The sequence below is a fragment of the Dama dama genome, chromosome 33, assembly GCF_033118175.1.
Source record: "Dama dama isolate Ldn47 chromosome 33, ASM3311817v1, whole genome shotgun sequence".
Lineage (NCBI taxonomy): Eukaryota > Metazoa > Chordata > Mammalia > Artiodactyla > Cervidae > Dama > Dama dama.
In genome coordinates this window covers 11,129,886-11,145,859 of record NC_083713.1, presented here as the reverse complement: position 1 = coordinate 11,145,859, position 15,974 = coordinate 11,129,886, and the positions used below count along the sequence as shown (strand labels likewise).

Sequence of the window (15,974 nt, the reverse complement as noted above, 5' to 3'; positions counted from 1 at the left end):
GTAATAAGCAGAGAGCTCAGCACAGTCTATTGTCACCGTCCAAAGTGCACTGTGTCCCTGTGAACTTCCCATGGCTTAAATGCAGTTAGTTACTCACCGTTGGGCCTTTGGCACCAGGTGTACCATCAGTTCCTACTGCACCCTAAAGGATACAGGAAAAGTTCACAAGATATTAAGCCATATGTTGGGTGGGATTCAGATGTCCACCCACCTTCCAAAAGGAAGCAGAAAAACTTAACCAAAAAAAAAAAAAAAAAGGGAGGGATAAAGAAATCAACCATTCTATCATAAAAGTCACTTTTATGATTAATTATCTTTTCCATAAAATAGACAAAATTTGCAGAGTTGACAAGGGAATTTTTTTTTTTTTTCTCATGAGTTCTAAACAGTCAGAATTGAAAGAGAATATTTTAAAATAGATTGCCTTTGTTCTGATGTTATAAAGCAGGTCCAACTTGGAGTGACAAGGAACTTACAGGAAGACCTTGGGAGCCAACAGGACCAGGTGGCCCAGTTTCACCTCTTTGCCCCTGAGGACCTTCAGGGCCTCGTGCCCCAGTGGGACCTGCTTCTCCCTAAAGGGGTACAAGAGGGAAATGTTAATTTTAGAAAAGCCTAAATGCGATGTGGTTCAAAGCTGACTGCTTGTTTGGAGTTTTACATTTTACACCTAATTGTTTGAAGAGGTCAAGAGCACCAAGCAGTTTATAAGGGGTGTATGCCTGATTTTTCTTCAAGGGTGGGCATATTTCCCCACCCCTCTGGATGCTATGGTGCCTACAGCATGTTAGAGCAGAGCTCCTGGTCAAGGTCACCTGATAGCCTTGAAACAGCCCAGTTTTCAACCCCAGATAGGAGTCCAGATAGTAAAAATATAGGATGCCTGGTTAAGTTTTAATTCAGATAAAAAACAATGGATCTCAGTGTCACTCTGTCCCACGCAATGTCTGGAAAACATTTACACTAAAAATTTATTCTTTTTTTATTTGAAATTCAAATTTACCTGGGTTTCTATATTTTATCCAAGATACTAAATACCTAATGTAGGTCAAATCCTAGAGGAACCTGGACCTGGAATTTTAGGACTAAAAATTCTAAGCTTAGGGGGTCTCATTGGTATCAATAAAACATACAAAATTTCTATTGAATCCTATTATCCTTCACTGAAATACAAAGAACTAGATGTGAAAGTTTATTCTTCATGCAAAGAGCCAGAGACCCTAGAAGGAGATTACAGTTATAGCAGAATTAGACCGAAAACAGACGGTGGCAGGGGTGGGGGGGGGCGGTCTTTGTGTTGGGGGTGGGGGGTGGAAAACAATTTCTGAGAGAAACCGTTTCTCAAGGTGTTTAACTTTATTAAGTAGTTCTCAGTAGCCAACAGGCAGTACTAGAAAAACCCAGGAGGAGAGAGAAGTGTCCAGAGTGAACCGTTATATAAACTACGACGGCTACTGAAGTCTGGATCAGAAGCCACGGTAGGTGCAGAAACCACTTCCTGCCAAGTCAGGGTCCTGGGCTCTATGGGTATTCTTTCTTGAATTCTCTAGTCAGAGCTCAGTTTGAACATGGAGAGTCTCACAGTGAGAGAGAAAGAGAGGGAAGGGATTTTGCATACTTTCATTGAGGTACACAGGGAGGTTGGGCCCCCCAAGGTCAAGAGTCAGGAGCAGTAGCCTTGGGACTTCAGGGAGCAGGCCAGATACAGAGGGGAAGAGAGAGGGTCCTCCTCGGCTGAGCTCACAGCGAGCTCTCAGTCAAAGGAGGGGCTGCTTCCTGAACTGTCAGAGGGCGCCATTTTAAAATAAAACAGCCACATCCCTGCGGCACGGAATTTACAGTCAATGTTAGAGAGAGCCAGAAAAATAATTTGACTTGATGACTCCCACATTTCAAAGAGCATTTGAAATGTCAACTATAGACTGTTTGTTTGCTTGCTTGTTTCAAAGTTCAAACCCAGTTTGAGCGAGCCCACTAACAAGAAGCATGAGCCTATAGTGAGGGCGTCCTCTGCCTCAGGTGCTATGTTGTGTGTGTGTGTGTGTACTAAGTCCAGTCGTGTCCAACTCTTTGTGACCCCATGGACTGTAGCCCACCAGGCTCCTCTGTCCATGGTATTCTTCAGGCAAGAATACTGGAGTGGACTGCCATTTCCTTCTCCACAGGATCTTTCTGACCCAGGAATCAAAACCACTTCTCCTGTGGCTCCTGCATTGCAGGTGGTTTTACTGCTGAGCCAGTATCATGTTTTTCAAAATTTGAAAGTAGTGTTCTGAGTTTATTCACTAATCTAGCTTATATAATCTTAATAACCTCTTACTGCAATCCCTGAATTTATCATCCAAAGTACTTGGGAGAAAGAACAAACTGTGACTCACTACAAATGTAAATCATCCCAGCAGAATATTTTAATCCATTCCCACAGGGAGAGCCAAATAACCTCCCTGACCATTCCTTTAATGATTGTGTAAGTTGAGGGTACAAGGGGAGGGGGGAGGCAGATGTGAAGGACCATATTTCATGAAAGAATAGCCTTTTGACAACCCCTGATTTATTTTAACCTCCTATCATTTAGAGCATTATGCTATTTATTACTGCCAGACACAGTATTCAAGAACAGAGTTACAATTCGAATTAAACTTTTTCCTTGCAGCTGTTAAATTGTCTGGCATTAGAGTCCTAGTGCAATCAGATTCTTTGATATTACAATTGTATGATTATAGGTAATTCTTTTTAAATTACTTATATGATAATATCATTTTTTTCTTTTTTTTTTATTTTTTTTCATTTTCTATTTTTTCCCTACCATAATGGACATTGAGAGCACTCCAGGTGCTTTCCTTAGTTAACAGCAACTTCCATACTCCTCAATGAATTAAGTGACATTCTTTATTTGGGGATTCACGTACTTAAGTAATTCATGTCATCAAAAGCTACATATATTAACATCTTACCTTCATTCCAGGATTTCCTGGAAAACCAGCAGAACCAGGTATCCCAAGAGGACCCTATTAAAGAAACCAGCAAAGTGATGAGACACGTATTTTAATCAACATTTTATCAACATGTAATCTTTTACCCTTTGAACATTCTGTACTTTGATATATAGGAATAATCCACTTAGTATTTTAAAATCACAAGGATAATATTATAATTTTATTGTAAGAATCTTGCAATATTGATATGAGACATTGGTAGAATAGGTGTCCAGTGGTATTAAGCATAACAGGATCTTCTAGTTGTAGCATATGACAATAAGTCAGTCACAAACACAAATTGTCTGAAACAACTGCTTCTTGAGAAATTACTTTCTTTGTGTTAACCAAGTAATAGTTTTTAGAAAGTTACACATTGTACCAAAACCTAGAATCTCACTTTATAAAAATGATGCTTAAGAATCAGCTGGATACCTTAGAGTGATTTTTTTCAGGCTACTAGCAAATGAACATGTGTCACTATACTGCCTTTGGAAAGGCATGAATGGAGTCTAAACTGTTGATTTAAAAGCTAAATTGAGAGGAAATTAGTGTAGATGAATTTCATTCTAGGTTATCCTGATTCTTCTCTGAGGATTGCATTTTAACGCCATCAACTTTTGCGTTAATAAAAGCCCTTTTAAGTTACACTTATTTTTCTTCCTATAGTTTGTTTCATTTTTGTGAGTAACGAGGGAGAAGAGATCTTAAGGACAAGTAATTTCAAATCCAATCTACCCTCATAGTATTTCCCCGAGTTTACTGTGGACCACACTATACTCTTATTCTCGTCATATGCTCATCTTTCAAGACTGAGCTTACCAGTTGCTCCTCTTTGAGTCATCCTGGAGATCTTTGCCTCACTACTGGGGTCAGTACAGCTAGGTCCCCTACTGCGTGTTGCTTCTCCTATTACAGCAGTTAGCAGTAGCATTCTGCTACAGTATTAATTGTTATATCTCTCTTCTTTGATAGGGAAATGCTCAAAAACAAGCACAGTGGATTTATTGTCTTTTTACTCCAAGCATCTGGGACACAGCCGGGGCTACATAAATGTTAATGAATGTACAAATGGAAGAATGAGTGAATGAATGAATGAATGAATATGAAAGCAATACACTCACCATCGGCCCAGGTTTTCCAGGCATGCCATGTGCGCCTCGCTGTCCCTAAGTAGAAGAAGAGAGACGGTAAGAGTGCATTTCTATAGCACTTGCTGACAAGTCATTCACTTCACAAAAATTTCCATGTTAAAAAAATTGGAGAATATCTATTAAGGTTGACTGACAACAACCTTAACTAGGTTAAGAGCAATAAAAATACACATTTATACAACATGGGTAAGGAAGCAATAAAACACATCTATCCAAGGATAAGAAATAAAAGTCAAAATTGGAAATATAAAACTGTGTAAAATGATTTTGTTTTTACTTGAACACGTCACCTTCTATCAAACGAGCTCAAAGACAGAGAAACTTTGAACACTAGGCTCTTCTTAATAGCTAGAATAATAATAATAATGTGTTTGGAGTAAAACAAAAAGCTAAAGCTCACATGCACACGCATATACTCACCCACAAAGGAAATTAAGTGATAGTGAATGCTGTGTGTGTCACCCAGATCCCCCTTCAGCACAGACGTAAGCATTCTATCACCACTGGAGGTGTTATAAGCTGATGGCTCACATCTGAGACCCTCCCCACAAACCGCTGCAAGATGGGAGCTATTCCAAGATTATGCCTGTGCCCTTCCATGGTCAATGTAGTGAAACAAAGGATTAGCCCCATTCAAACCAGTCTGAAGAGCCATTTCAGCTCCATAGTTCTCATGGAATGGAAGATTCATGGAGACTGAGGCCTCTGTTGCAAATGCAACACAGCTTTTAATTTCTCCTTGTAACAAGTCCTGCTTATTTCATTAATTTCTTCACAGGTATAGTTCCTGAGTGCACTCCTCAATAAATTCCCTGCACACAAGTCTTTGCTTTGATGCCAGTTCCATGGAAAACTGACTCATATGCCATCGGTGCCAAAGATAGTCAAGAAAGCAGATGCTAAAATGGAATTTTTAATCTGACTTCCACACTGGCCAGCTGGTGATAGATGCGGTATGGAATTCTCTTGGTACGCTGTAGTGATGTAGTGGTAAATATTGTTTCCAACAGTGAACTGAGATAGGGTACACATGTAAGGGAATGGGGCCTTCCCAGGTGGCACCAGTGGTAAAGAACCTGCCTGCCAACATGGGAGATGTAAGAGACACAGGTTCGATCCCTGGGTTGGGAAGATCCCCTGGAGGAGGGCATGGCAACCACTCTAATATTCTTGCCTGGAGAATCCCATGGACAGAGGAGCCTGGTGGACTACAGTCCATGGGGTCACACAGAGTTGGACACAACTGAAGCAATTTAGCACGCACACAAGGGAATGGGCTATGGGTGCAATAGCTCAGGCATTTGAGAAGGTGTAGAGGATGTAACAATGATAAAGTTAATGGAATCCTATGGGTCTTGCTGAGTGAACCCACTGGAGAAAGATGTTGTAAGGCTGATGGTAATTAATTATCAATATAAACCTCCTTAGCAGCATTTAAAAATATTATCATCTTCTACAGCTAGAGGGAAGAAAAAGTTGAAGACCAGCCCAGGACTTAATGCTAAAGGTTTAAGTACTCTTGAAAAGGTTGAATTCTAAAACATGGAAATTCTGCTATGCCATGGTCAAGGCCCTTGATTGGAAGGATGGGCACTGAAATTTAGCACTGGGATATATTAAGAACTTTGAAATCTCAGGGACCCTGAAGCCTCTGGGCCTACAGAAGTGATCCTTTCCCATTAACAGTTTATACTTTCCTCTTGCTTAAAGATGATAGAGAGCCCTCTGCTTTACCAGACAATATAGGTACCCCCACCACTACCTGCTTCTCCCCTGGCCACTAGACCAAGAACTAGCATCAAGTCACAAAATAGCTTGGTTGAAGGAACGCTGTCTCTGATAAAAGAAAGAATAGATTATTTACCAAAAACACTGTAAGTTCTATACCTCATGCAGAGGCCGGATTCAAGAAAGAACACATGGGACTAGGTCTTAAAGGTATGGGATTGAGAAGGACAGGGTATAAAACTGGAGAATTTTAGTGATTTGGAAGCACTTTACCATAATATATATTTAACACCCAGATAAAGACTCTGGGAAATAGTATTAACAGAGAAAATAGCTTCTGGAAACTTGGAAAGAGCAATGGCCCACACTAAGTGAGGTAGAAACGCCAGAGCTGCCTGGGCAGACAGTCGAATAAGGCACAGAGAAGTAAACACAGCAGATTGAATATAATATATATGGCTGGATAAAATAAGAGCTCACTTTGGCTGACTTTATTTTTCTGGGCTCCAAAATCACTGCGGATGGTGATTGCAGCCATGAAATTAAAAGACGCCTGCTCCTTGGAAGGTAAGTTATGACCAACCTAGAGAGCATATTAAAAAGCAGAGACATTACTTTGCCAACAAAGGTCTGTCTAGTCAAGGCTATGGTTTTTCCAGTAGTCATGTATGGATGTGAGAGTTGGACTATAAAGAAAGCTGACCGCAGAAGAATTGATGCTTTTGAACTGTGGTGTTTGAGAAGACTCTTGAGAGTCCCTTGGACTGCAAGGAGATCCAACCAGTCCATCCTAAAAGAGGTCAGTCCTGGATGTTCATTGGAGGGACTGATGTTGAAGCTGAAACTCCAATAATTTGGCCACCTGATGCAGAGAGCTAAATCTTTTGAAAAGACCCTGATGCTGGGAAAGATTGAGGGCAGGAGGAGAAGAGGATGACAGAGGATGAGATGGCTGGATGGCATCACCGACACAATGGACATGATGTTGAGTAAACTCTGGGAGTTGGTGATGGACAGGGAGGCCTGGCGTACTGCGGTTCATGGGGTTGCAAAGAGTTGGACACGACTAAGTGACTGAACTGAACTGAACTGATATTCTACAATATTCTCTACATTTCCAGGGGACACTCTGCCTATAAGTGATAAGGAATGGTCTAGTGAGAGGGTCTCACTTGTTCTGAACCAAAGCCCTGACTTCAGTACCACTGAGAAGCTCTAAGGTGGTTGTCTTCTGTGGGATCATAGTAGGGGATGTGATCAACCTGGGACTCTTAATTCTAAAGATGATAAGATATTAAAATAAGAAAGGTCAGATGGCAGTCCTTAGTTGTCAAAAGAAAAGTGAGTGTAATGTAATGAACTGCAAGTTTGAAATATTAGCAAGTACAGCCTGACTTCCAGAGAGCTGTGAAGAGAATGAATAAAATAACTGCCCCTGCCCCAGGTTTAAGGTAGGTGGGCAGAGAGCAAGAGTATTTCTCAATCTGTACAATTAAAGGGCTTCCTAGGTGGTGCTATTGGTAAAGAAACTGCCAGGCAATGCAGGAGACATAAGAGATGTGAGTTTGATTCCTGGGTCTGGAAGATCCCCTGGAGAAGGGCATGGCAACCAACTCCAATATTCATGCCTGGAGAATCCCGTGAGGATTCTCAGAGGAGCCTGATGGACTAGTCCACAGGGTCGTGAAGAGCATGACGTGACTGAAGCAATTTAGCAGGTACAATTAAAATCAATCAAGGGAAAATGATCAGGAGATTCTAATCTTTTAAAGGGTTTATTCATAGTATTACCTTTTAGGATTGTGAGGAACAAGAGATAAAGATGTTTAGAACACTTGGTAAATAATAAGTAATAACATTTTCTTAATTTCTTTATTAAAAAAGTAGGCAATGAATATACTTTGGTTATGTAAGATGTTAACATTAACAGCAGGTAGGTAAAGTGTACCTGGGAACTCTCTATTCTATCTTTGCAACTTTCCTGTAAACTTAAAATTGTTTCAAAATGAAAAGTATAAAAATTACAAAGTAAGTAAAGTAAAGTTTATTCTCCCTTAAAAGGCATATTCAACAAAGTATTTGAAAGAGCTGCAAAACACATACTTACAGGAGCACCCTGTGGTCCAAGCCTTCCTCTCTCTCCTGGCATTCCTCTTGGACCCTATAGATGAGAGAGAGAGAATATCACTTGAAACATCTTACTTGAATCTGAGAGTACTTTGATTTCACTTTTCAAATCAATTATTAATAAAATCACTACTCATTATAATTGGCCTAAATAGATTTCACTTAATCTAGCATTAATGGCCTAAGTCTATTACAATCTTGATTTGATCACTGGGTACAAAAAAGAAAAGTGCATTCAACAATTAAGAAAAACAATGTAATGCAGGAAGCCTTTTCTATTTGAAGGGGCAGTTCTTATAGGATACTTGCCTTTCAGCTGATAATAAAGAATTATTTCACCAGCTAACATATGCTCTCTATGTCTTTTTTTCCATTTAAATATTCTCTTAGCATAATCTAAAAAGTAAAGAAATAGCAACAAATTAAATTGATACGTACCAGCGGACCCATGGCACCCATTGGACCAGTAGGGCCAGCTTCACCCTAAAGCAAAAGTGAGATCACATTACAGTACAGGAAGCCTACAATTGATATTCACAATATTCTCTTCCAAGTGTGTTATTTTAAAGGCTTATTTTCAAAGTGAGCATTTGAAAGGTATACTTTCAATAAAGGACCTCAAATCTATGCTGTATCACCTCCTATTCTCAAAATACAATGGAAATTTAGTGTCTACAGAAATAAGTCTAAAATCAAATTGGGATTAAGCAAGATTTATGGGACAATCTTTTTTCACTTTCATTTTCTTTACACCTAGCCACATTAATCAAATTTTAATACAAATGCTTAGTCTATGTCTGATAATAAAAGTAAAATTTTACAAAACTAAAATTGACTATAATATTCCTTTAAGATCTCTTGTAGGAAGCTTAGAAATGACAAATTTAAAGCCAAATGCTTTTTCACACATCTATCTCATTGTACTTTCCATTAAAAAGTCATCTGCATTTCTTAGATGTTCTCTTTCCCTCTAGAAGCATAAATGAATTTGGGGAAGAAACAATGGCCAAAAGGCCCTAAAATTAAAAGGATACTAAATAATGGGACCAACGAACCATCTAAACCTCTCTGATGTTTTTAAAGAAGAATAAAGAGTGAATGTGTTTTAGAGAGTGGATTCATAGTGCATCTTTATATAAAGGTAACACTCATTTTACATTGGTAGAAACTAAATGGCATGGTAGGGGTTTCCAGCAGCAAAGCAAGGTCATATCAAGTATTCTCTTCAATCTACTACCACTCATCCATGAAAAATTATATTTATCTACTTAAGTGTCCATTCTTTATACTACTCTTTCCTCTAGAACTATTTAAGAACTATTCTATTAGTTCTATTCTAGAACTATTTAAGAACCAGAACTATCGAAAAAAATTTTAGACTTGAAGCAGAACAGAAATTCTGTTGTGACATTGTATTGAGATATTATTCATTTACCTTGGAACCAGTTGCTCCAACTTCACCTTTAGGGCCTTCAAGACCTTTGTGTCCCTGAGAAGAAAAATATAAATTTGTATTTAACAGCTTTTTTGAGCCTCAGGCAGGTAAAAGAAGAACCAAAAACAAGTTCACAGGAAGTGCCTTATGAAAACAGATTGCAAATTTAAAGTCGTTACTCAAAATGTTCCCAAATTCTCATCTCTTTTTTTGAGTCTACTCAATGAAAATTAAAGTAGGGTTTCCCTCTTTAAATAACATTTTCAATTTGCAATGGGCTCATCTTTCAAATTTTTGTGGCTTCATAGAAATTTAATTAATAGAACCAGAAAATGTATGGTGGCCTTAGGGGAAACAAATGGTTATAGAATTTAGTTATAAAATATGGTTCATATCTGAGTGATTTTAAAAATATTTAATAACTAGTATAGCACAAGCATTCTAATCATAAGCTCAGCCACTCAAAACAGAGGCCAGCCAATGTACACTGAGTGAATATCGACTATGCTTTCAGATAGATGTGTAATTTCTATGTACATATGCATGTAACTAATAGTTGCATATTCATTATCTTGAGTTAAAAAGAGAAGCATTCTACAGCCTTCCATGTCTGAGTTGGATCTGAGTTGACTAGGCCCCTGGGATCCAGTACACTTTATGGTATTATGTAAATATTCCACTATGTAGTAGTTGCCTATTTTCTTAAAGAAATCTCATTAGATTGAAGCTGAGAGTCACGGACATTTCTCATTTATCACTACTTTCTTATTTATAGCACAGTATTCAGCACATTGTAAGAACTCAAAACACATTTGTTTATGGAATCAAATGAAATTCAAAGGAAATGTAAAAAAGCATTGTGATTTTGGTAACTGACATCTACTGTAACCAGAGCCACTTAAGGGCAATTGACAAATGAAATTGTTAAGATTTTGAAGGTAATGCTCCCCAGACCCTACTCCATAAGCCAGGGTATCTAAAAGGATTACAGAGGATTGAACTTACTCGGTGACCCTTCAGGCCTGGAAGACCAGGAGCTCCAGGAAATCCTCGAGCTCCCTGTGGGGGGAAAAAGAGATAAGGCATTTCAGAGTCATTAACTGCATAAAGCACTTTTTTTTTTCCCAAAAAAGATATTTGGTACATAGCTTTTTTTTTTTACCAACAAACCTAAGAAGAAAAAGGAGAAATATATTTTTATATGTCAAAATACATCTAAATTATCAAAAAATTGGCAAGACAAATGAAAACAAGTCTTACACAAAGACATGGGTTAATTCCAGGTGTTGATTTGATGACATTTTTAAATTTTCAAATGATATTGCTGTGTTATAATTAGTCAAGAATAAGCAATAAGAAAATAAGCCTGAATCTACATTCTCTGTATCTAAATCAAGTAGGTCAAGGTATAGGAAAAATAATCAGGAAACTTAAGGAAAACTATGCTTTCTCTCTTTTATATAGTGTTTTATTTGTGGTAGAATAATAAATGCATTTGTAGCAAATAAGTATGATCTATTTTTTCTGAACTTCTAAATATTATCAGTAGAGTATGATTAGAAATATTATATTAAACTGTTATCAGAACTTTGTAATAAAATATTCAGGAGAAGCTTATGGATTTGTGATTGTTTAAAAAACCGAGAAAACGAAATATCCAACAGAAAAGAAAGTCAAGTAATACAAAGGTTGATTCCTTGACTCAACTTTTTAATTTGTCAATTCTGTGCATCCTTTGCCTAACTGTATAAATTAAAAAAAAAACACAGAAATCAGACACTATGTCAAATCCAAAATGGCACAACTTCTTTGAAATTATGCTTGAAACTTTTTCCTCATACCCTCTTTAAATAGTTAAGGATCCAGTGACTTAATTACTCACTTATTCCAGTTGCCTACATTAAATAGGTTTTGTGTTGAAGCCTATCTACTGTACCAGTCGAGTAAGCACTTTGATAGCACAGACTGACGCTATCAATTATTATCGCTATCAATCTGCATATCCCTAACACTTAGCCTTCTGCCTTATTAGTAGGCATTCAAGAATAAAAACTGAATAAACAACTGAATAAAGAAATGGCTTCCCATTCATCATCATCTTCATCTTCTTGACACTCATAGAGCTTTTCCTAAATCTTTCAAGGAACTTCTCTTGTCTTAGTACAATCTTACAGAGACGGCAAAATCCTTCTGTTCTGTATTACCATACCCTTTACTTAGTGTTAACTAAATGAATGAATAAACAGCTCAATAAACAAACTTTGTATCATAAAAGCAAAGCAATAATTCTTCCATGACCTCTTTCAGGAAAAATGTTTCTGTAGTGTTTTGTAGGGGGTTATCACAGTAAGGGCACATCAAACCCTGCCCTCTGAACACATAAAGTTCCACTAAATCTTCTGTTTACACAGCCCGACTTAGGAATTCTTTCACTTCAAAAATGCCCTTTAAGTTTTTCCACTGGAATCCTGCCCTTTACTGAGATTCGTCTCCCCACCATCCTGAGCAGAAACTCAGCATACATCCCTCTAAGCCTATAGAGGAATTACTGAGCTATGGTATTTCAGGCAATTAGTAAACTTTTGAGCTTTTGTGGTCTGCAAGGGAATTCTCCTGTGATTACATATCTCTAATATAGCAAGAAAATAAACCAGATGTACTAGCGCTCATAAAATTTTTCTCCTTCTGCTGACCCAAGACTGTCATCACACCCCAATCACACATCATTGCACGGCCCTTGCGGAGTGCATCTGTGACATGCTGGCGGGGCGCCTTTCTTCCCCGTGGAGGGCCCACGCTGTGAGTAGGTGCAAGTGTGCAGCAGGGCAGGAGTTTCAAGCCTGGATTGGTTCACACCGACATCTGTGCTAATGACTAAACCACCTGTCTTTGTCTGCAGGCTTTGTTTGCAGGCTGATGAGGGAAGAAAGGAAAAAGAGCAGGGAGCTGCAGGCCTGGTTTTATGTTCAAAACTAAATGATCCTTACAGTCCTGTGCTTAAATTCCCGTAAAAGATCATCAGCATTTGTTTGTCCAAAAAGTCCCTAGCACTGAACCTCATCAATTTTCATAAAGTAAATGGACAATAATTCAGTATAGTTGTATGTATATGGTGGTAGAAATATTAGGATATTATAGGAGATATAACAAGTAGGAGGTTGAATCAGTTTAGGGGATTCTGGACCAAGAGAAAGCCTAAGAGCAGGAATGTTAGAGCATTTATGCTTACTTATCATTTTCTACCTTTCCCCACTGTCTCGGTAGCACATCCCAGGGGAGCACCTATCAAAGTAACATGAGTGAAGAAAGACAGGTGGGTTCAGAGAAGCTAAATGACCCAGGTCTTGAATTCTGGTAGAGCTAGTTACTCTCCCTGTATTGAGCCAAGTGAGAAGAAGACAACTGTTATGAGGAGACCTGGTGCTTAATATATCTGGTTACAAGCTTTTAGGAGAAAGAACATCAATAAAGAATTTCAGTCAACAATAGGGCTTGGGGAACAGCCAAAGATGCATCCTGTCCACAATTTATTGTTCTAGCATGTAAAAAACAAATCAATAAACTCTTTAAACCTGTCATTTTTGACATATGAATACAAAATCTTTTAAATAACTAAAAATATCTTTAAAAGATAAATTGGGATTGAGATATTATGAAAGGTAAGTAAGTCAAGCTGGTGACTTATCTGAAAATTTGGTACTCATTTTGGGAGAATCCATGTTAGGTTATAATTCTCTAGCTCTGGGAGGGTCATTCATATGGTGCCAATGCAAAGCTGGGAACTCGAATTAGCTCTCATCCTGGCAAAATGACCTGTTTCACAATAACATATCTTGGTGACAGTCTCTACTGCATGTGCAGGCAATGAATGGTGAGTCAGTTTTAAATGTTCTTTATTTTTTGAATTTTGTCTTTATATTGTTGTATTGATCAGTATAAACTTACCGGAGATCCTGCAAATCCCACTTCACCAGGTTTTCCATTTCTACCAGGCTCACCCTTTATGGGAAAAAAAAGCAAAGAAGAGGAAAGCAAAGAGGCACTTAAAATTTTCTCTTCTGAGACTAAATGACAAGTCAATTACAGATGAAAAATCTTCCTTAGAAAGTTCACATCCAATGGTCTAAGCAGTGTGGGAACACAGCTCTACTCCTGAGGGCAGTCCATTATAGCAAGTCAGTCTGTGGAGATTCCATTCATTTATCAGAAGAAGAAATAAATATAAATTATACTGGTCTGGCCGAGCTCTCCATTTTACAAACATCAAAATTTGCACGCACACACACACATACACACATGCCATGAAATTCTACATCAACATGCAGCACTGAAACAGTGCTTCTCAAAATAAATTTACCATTTATTTCTTGTGATGAAAAAAAATTTAATAACTACCAGAGATATTTTCTTTATGGCCAAATTCATTGTAATCTACTTAAATAAATCTCATGACACACAAAAAGAAAATATTTTCATGTTTCAGTGCCAGATAGACATGAATGGCCTACCTAATGATTTTATCCTCAACTTTGGTGCATATAACAGAGGAATTCAGGAAAGCAAATCTGTTGTTATACACTGTTCTTTAATGTTCTTAAGAACACTGATCAGTTCTTTGGCCCATTTTTTGATTGGGTCATTTATTTTTCTGGAATTGAGCTTCAGGAGTTGCTTGTATATTTTTGAGATTAATCCTTTGTCTGTTTCTTCATTTGCTATTATTTTCTCCCAATCTGAGGGCTGTCTTGGCTAACAAACACATGAAAAGATGCTCAACATCACTCATTATTAGAGAAATGCAAATCAAAACCACAATGAGGTACCATTACACGCCAGTCAGGATGGCTGCTATCCAAAAGTCTACAAGCAATAAATGCTGGAGAGGGTGTGGAGAAAAGGGAACCCTCTTACACTGTTGGTGGGAATGCAAACTAGTACAGCCGCTATGGAGAACAGTGTGGACATTTCTTAAAAAACTGGAAATAGAACTGCCATATGACCCAGCAATCCCACTTCTGGGCATACACACTGAGGAAACCAGATCTGAAAGAGACACGTGCACCCCAATGTTCATGGCAGCACTGTTTATAATAGCCAGGACATGGAAGCAACCTAGATGCCCATCAGCAGATGAATGGATAAGGAAGCTGTGGTACATATACACCATGGAATATTACTCAGCCATTAAAAAGAATTCATTTGAACCAGTCCTAATGAGATGGATGAAACTGGAGCCCATTATACAGAGTGAAGTAAGCCAGAAAGATAAAGAACATTACAGCATACTGACACATGTATATGGAATTTAGAAAGGTGATAATGATAACCCTATATGCAGAACAGAAAAAGAGACACAGAAATACAGAACAGACTTTTGAACTTTGTGGGAGAATGTGAGGGTGGGATATTTCAAAAGAACAGCATGTATGCTATCTATGGTGAAACAGATCACCAGCCCAGGTGGGATGCACGAGACAAGTGCTCCGGCCTGGTGCACTGGGAAGACCCAGAGGAATCGGGTGGAGAGGGAGGTGGGAGGGGGGATCGGGATTGGGAATACATGTAAATCCATGGCTGATTCATATCAATGTATGACAAAACCCACTGGAAAAAAAAAATAAAAATAATAATAAAAAAAAAATAAATAAAAGGCAAGATGGTTTGGAATTAAAAAAAAAAAAAAAGAACACTGATCACATGTTCTTAGTGTTAAAATCTGAAATTTAGACTTAACTTTAAAAATTCAATTAAAGAAACAACTTTTTGAACATTGGAGAGCAATACTGACACTATTCTGTGAATACATTTTTTAAAATCCATTTAATGAGGGCCTCATAACGATCCTTTGGGATCGAAGAAATGTGTTTTTCCTTAAGATCACTTCAAAAGCTCTGTCCACCAAATGTGGTTGCTGTTGTGACAGCAATTCCAGTATCCCATGGAGAAATCATAATGGAAAACCTGAAGAATGCAGGCAAAGATACAGCACCTAACAATACAATACCATCACAATTAGGAGCACTTTCAGATTTTATAAAATTCCATTCTGACCTCTCCTGTTTTTATTAAATTTAATGACAGTAAAAAGTAGGGGAATGAAATGGGAACCAATGAATAGTATTCATGTTAATGTCGCAGCTCTTTCCTACCCAAAATTTTGCAAATTTTGAGATTGGAAAAATTTCAAAGCAAAATGAAGAAAAGCAGCTTACATCTTCACCAGGTTTTCCAGGAGGGCCCTCTGGTCCTCGTGCACCAATTGGACCCTAATAACAAAACGAAACAAAAGGAAAGTAAGGATATTTACCTTTATTTACCCATATCCATCAAAGATACAATCCAAAATACTGTTGAGACAAGTGAAAAATATCAGCAAAAACAACTTCATTAATATTCTGAAGTTTATGTTGTATCTCTCAGATTATGTGCTCAAAGGAAAAAAAATTTAATTTCACAGATGCACATATCTTAGCACTTTCCGCTGACCACATTCAAAAACTCTGAATTTAAATACTCTGCCACAAGAAACATGTAGCTTAAGCCCAGTCCATAACA

The 15,974-nt window shown here is 38.0% G+C and overlaps 1 protein-coding gene across 2 annotated transcripts in view; it reads right to left on the bottom strand.

The window, feature by feature from the left end:
• The window catches only part of COL5A2 (collagen type V alpha 2 chain), a 151,541-nt gene that overhangs the window by 39,750 nt on the left and 95,817 nt on the right, over positions 1-15,974 (bottom strand). For both annotated transcript variants that reach the window (XM_061135514.1, XM_061135515.1), the window contains exons 11-20: positions 15,632-15,685; positions 13,365-13,418; positions 10,425-10,478; positions 9,420-9,473; positions 8,423-8,467; positions 7,965-8,018; positions 4,100-4,144; positions 2,955-3,008; positions 477-575; positions 98-142 (exon numbers count right to left, since the gene is read on the bottom strand). In XM_061135514.1, the coding sequence (XP_060991497.1) occupies positions 98-142; positions 477-575; positions 2,955-3,008; positions 4,100-4,144; positions 7,965-8,018; positions 8,423-8,467; positions 9,420-9,473; positions 10,425-10,478; positions 13,365-13,418; positions 15,632-15,685 (558 nt within the window). The remainder of the gene's footprint in view (positions 1-97; positions 143-476; positions 576-2,954; positions 3,009-4,099; positions 4,145-7,964; positions 8,019-8,422; positions 8,468-9,419; positions 9,474-10,424; positions 10,479-13,364; positions 13,419-15,631; positions 15,686-15,974) is intronic.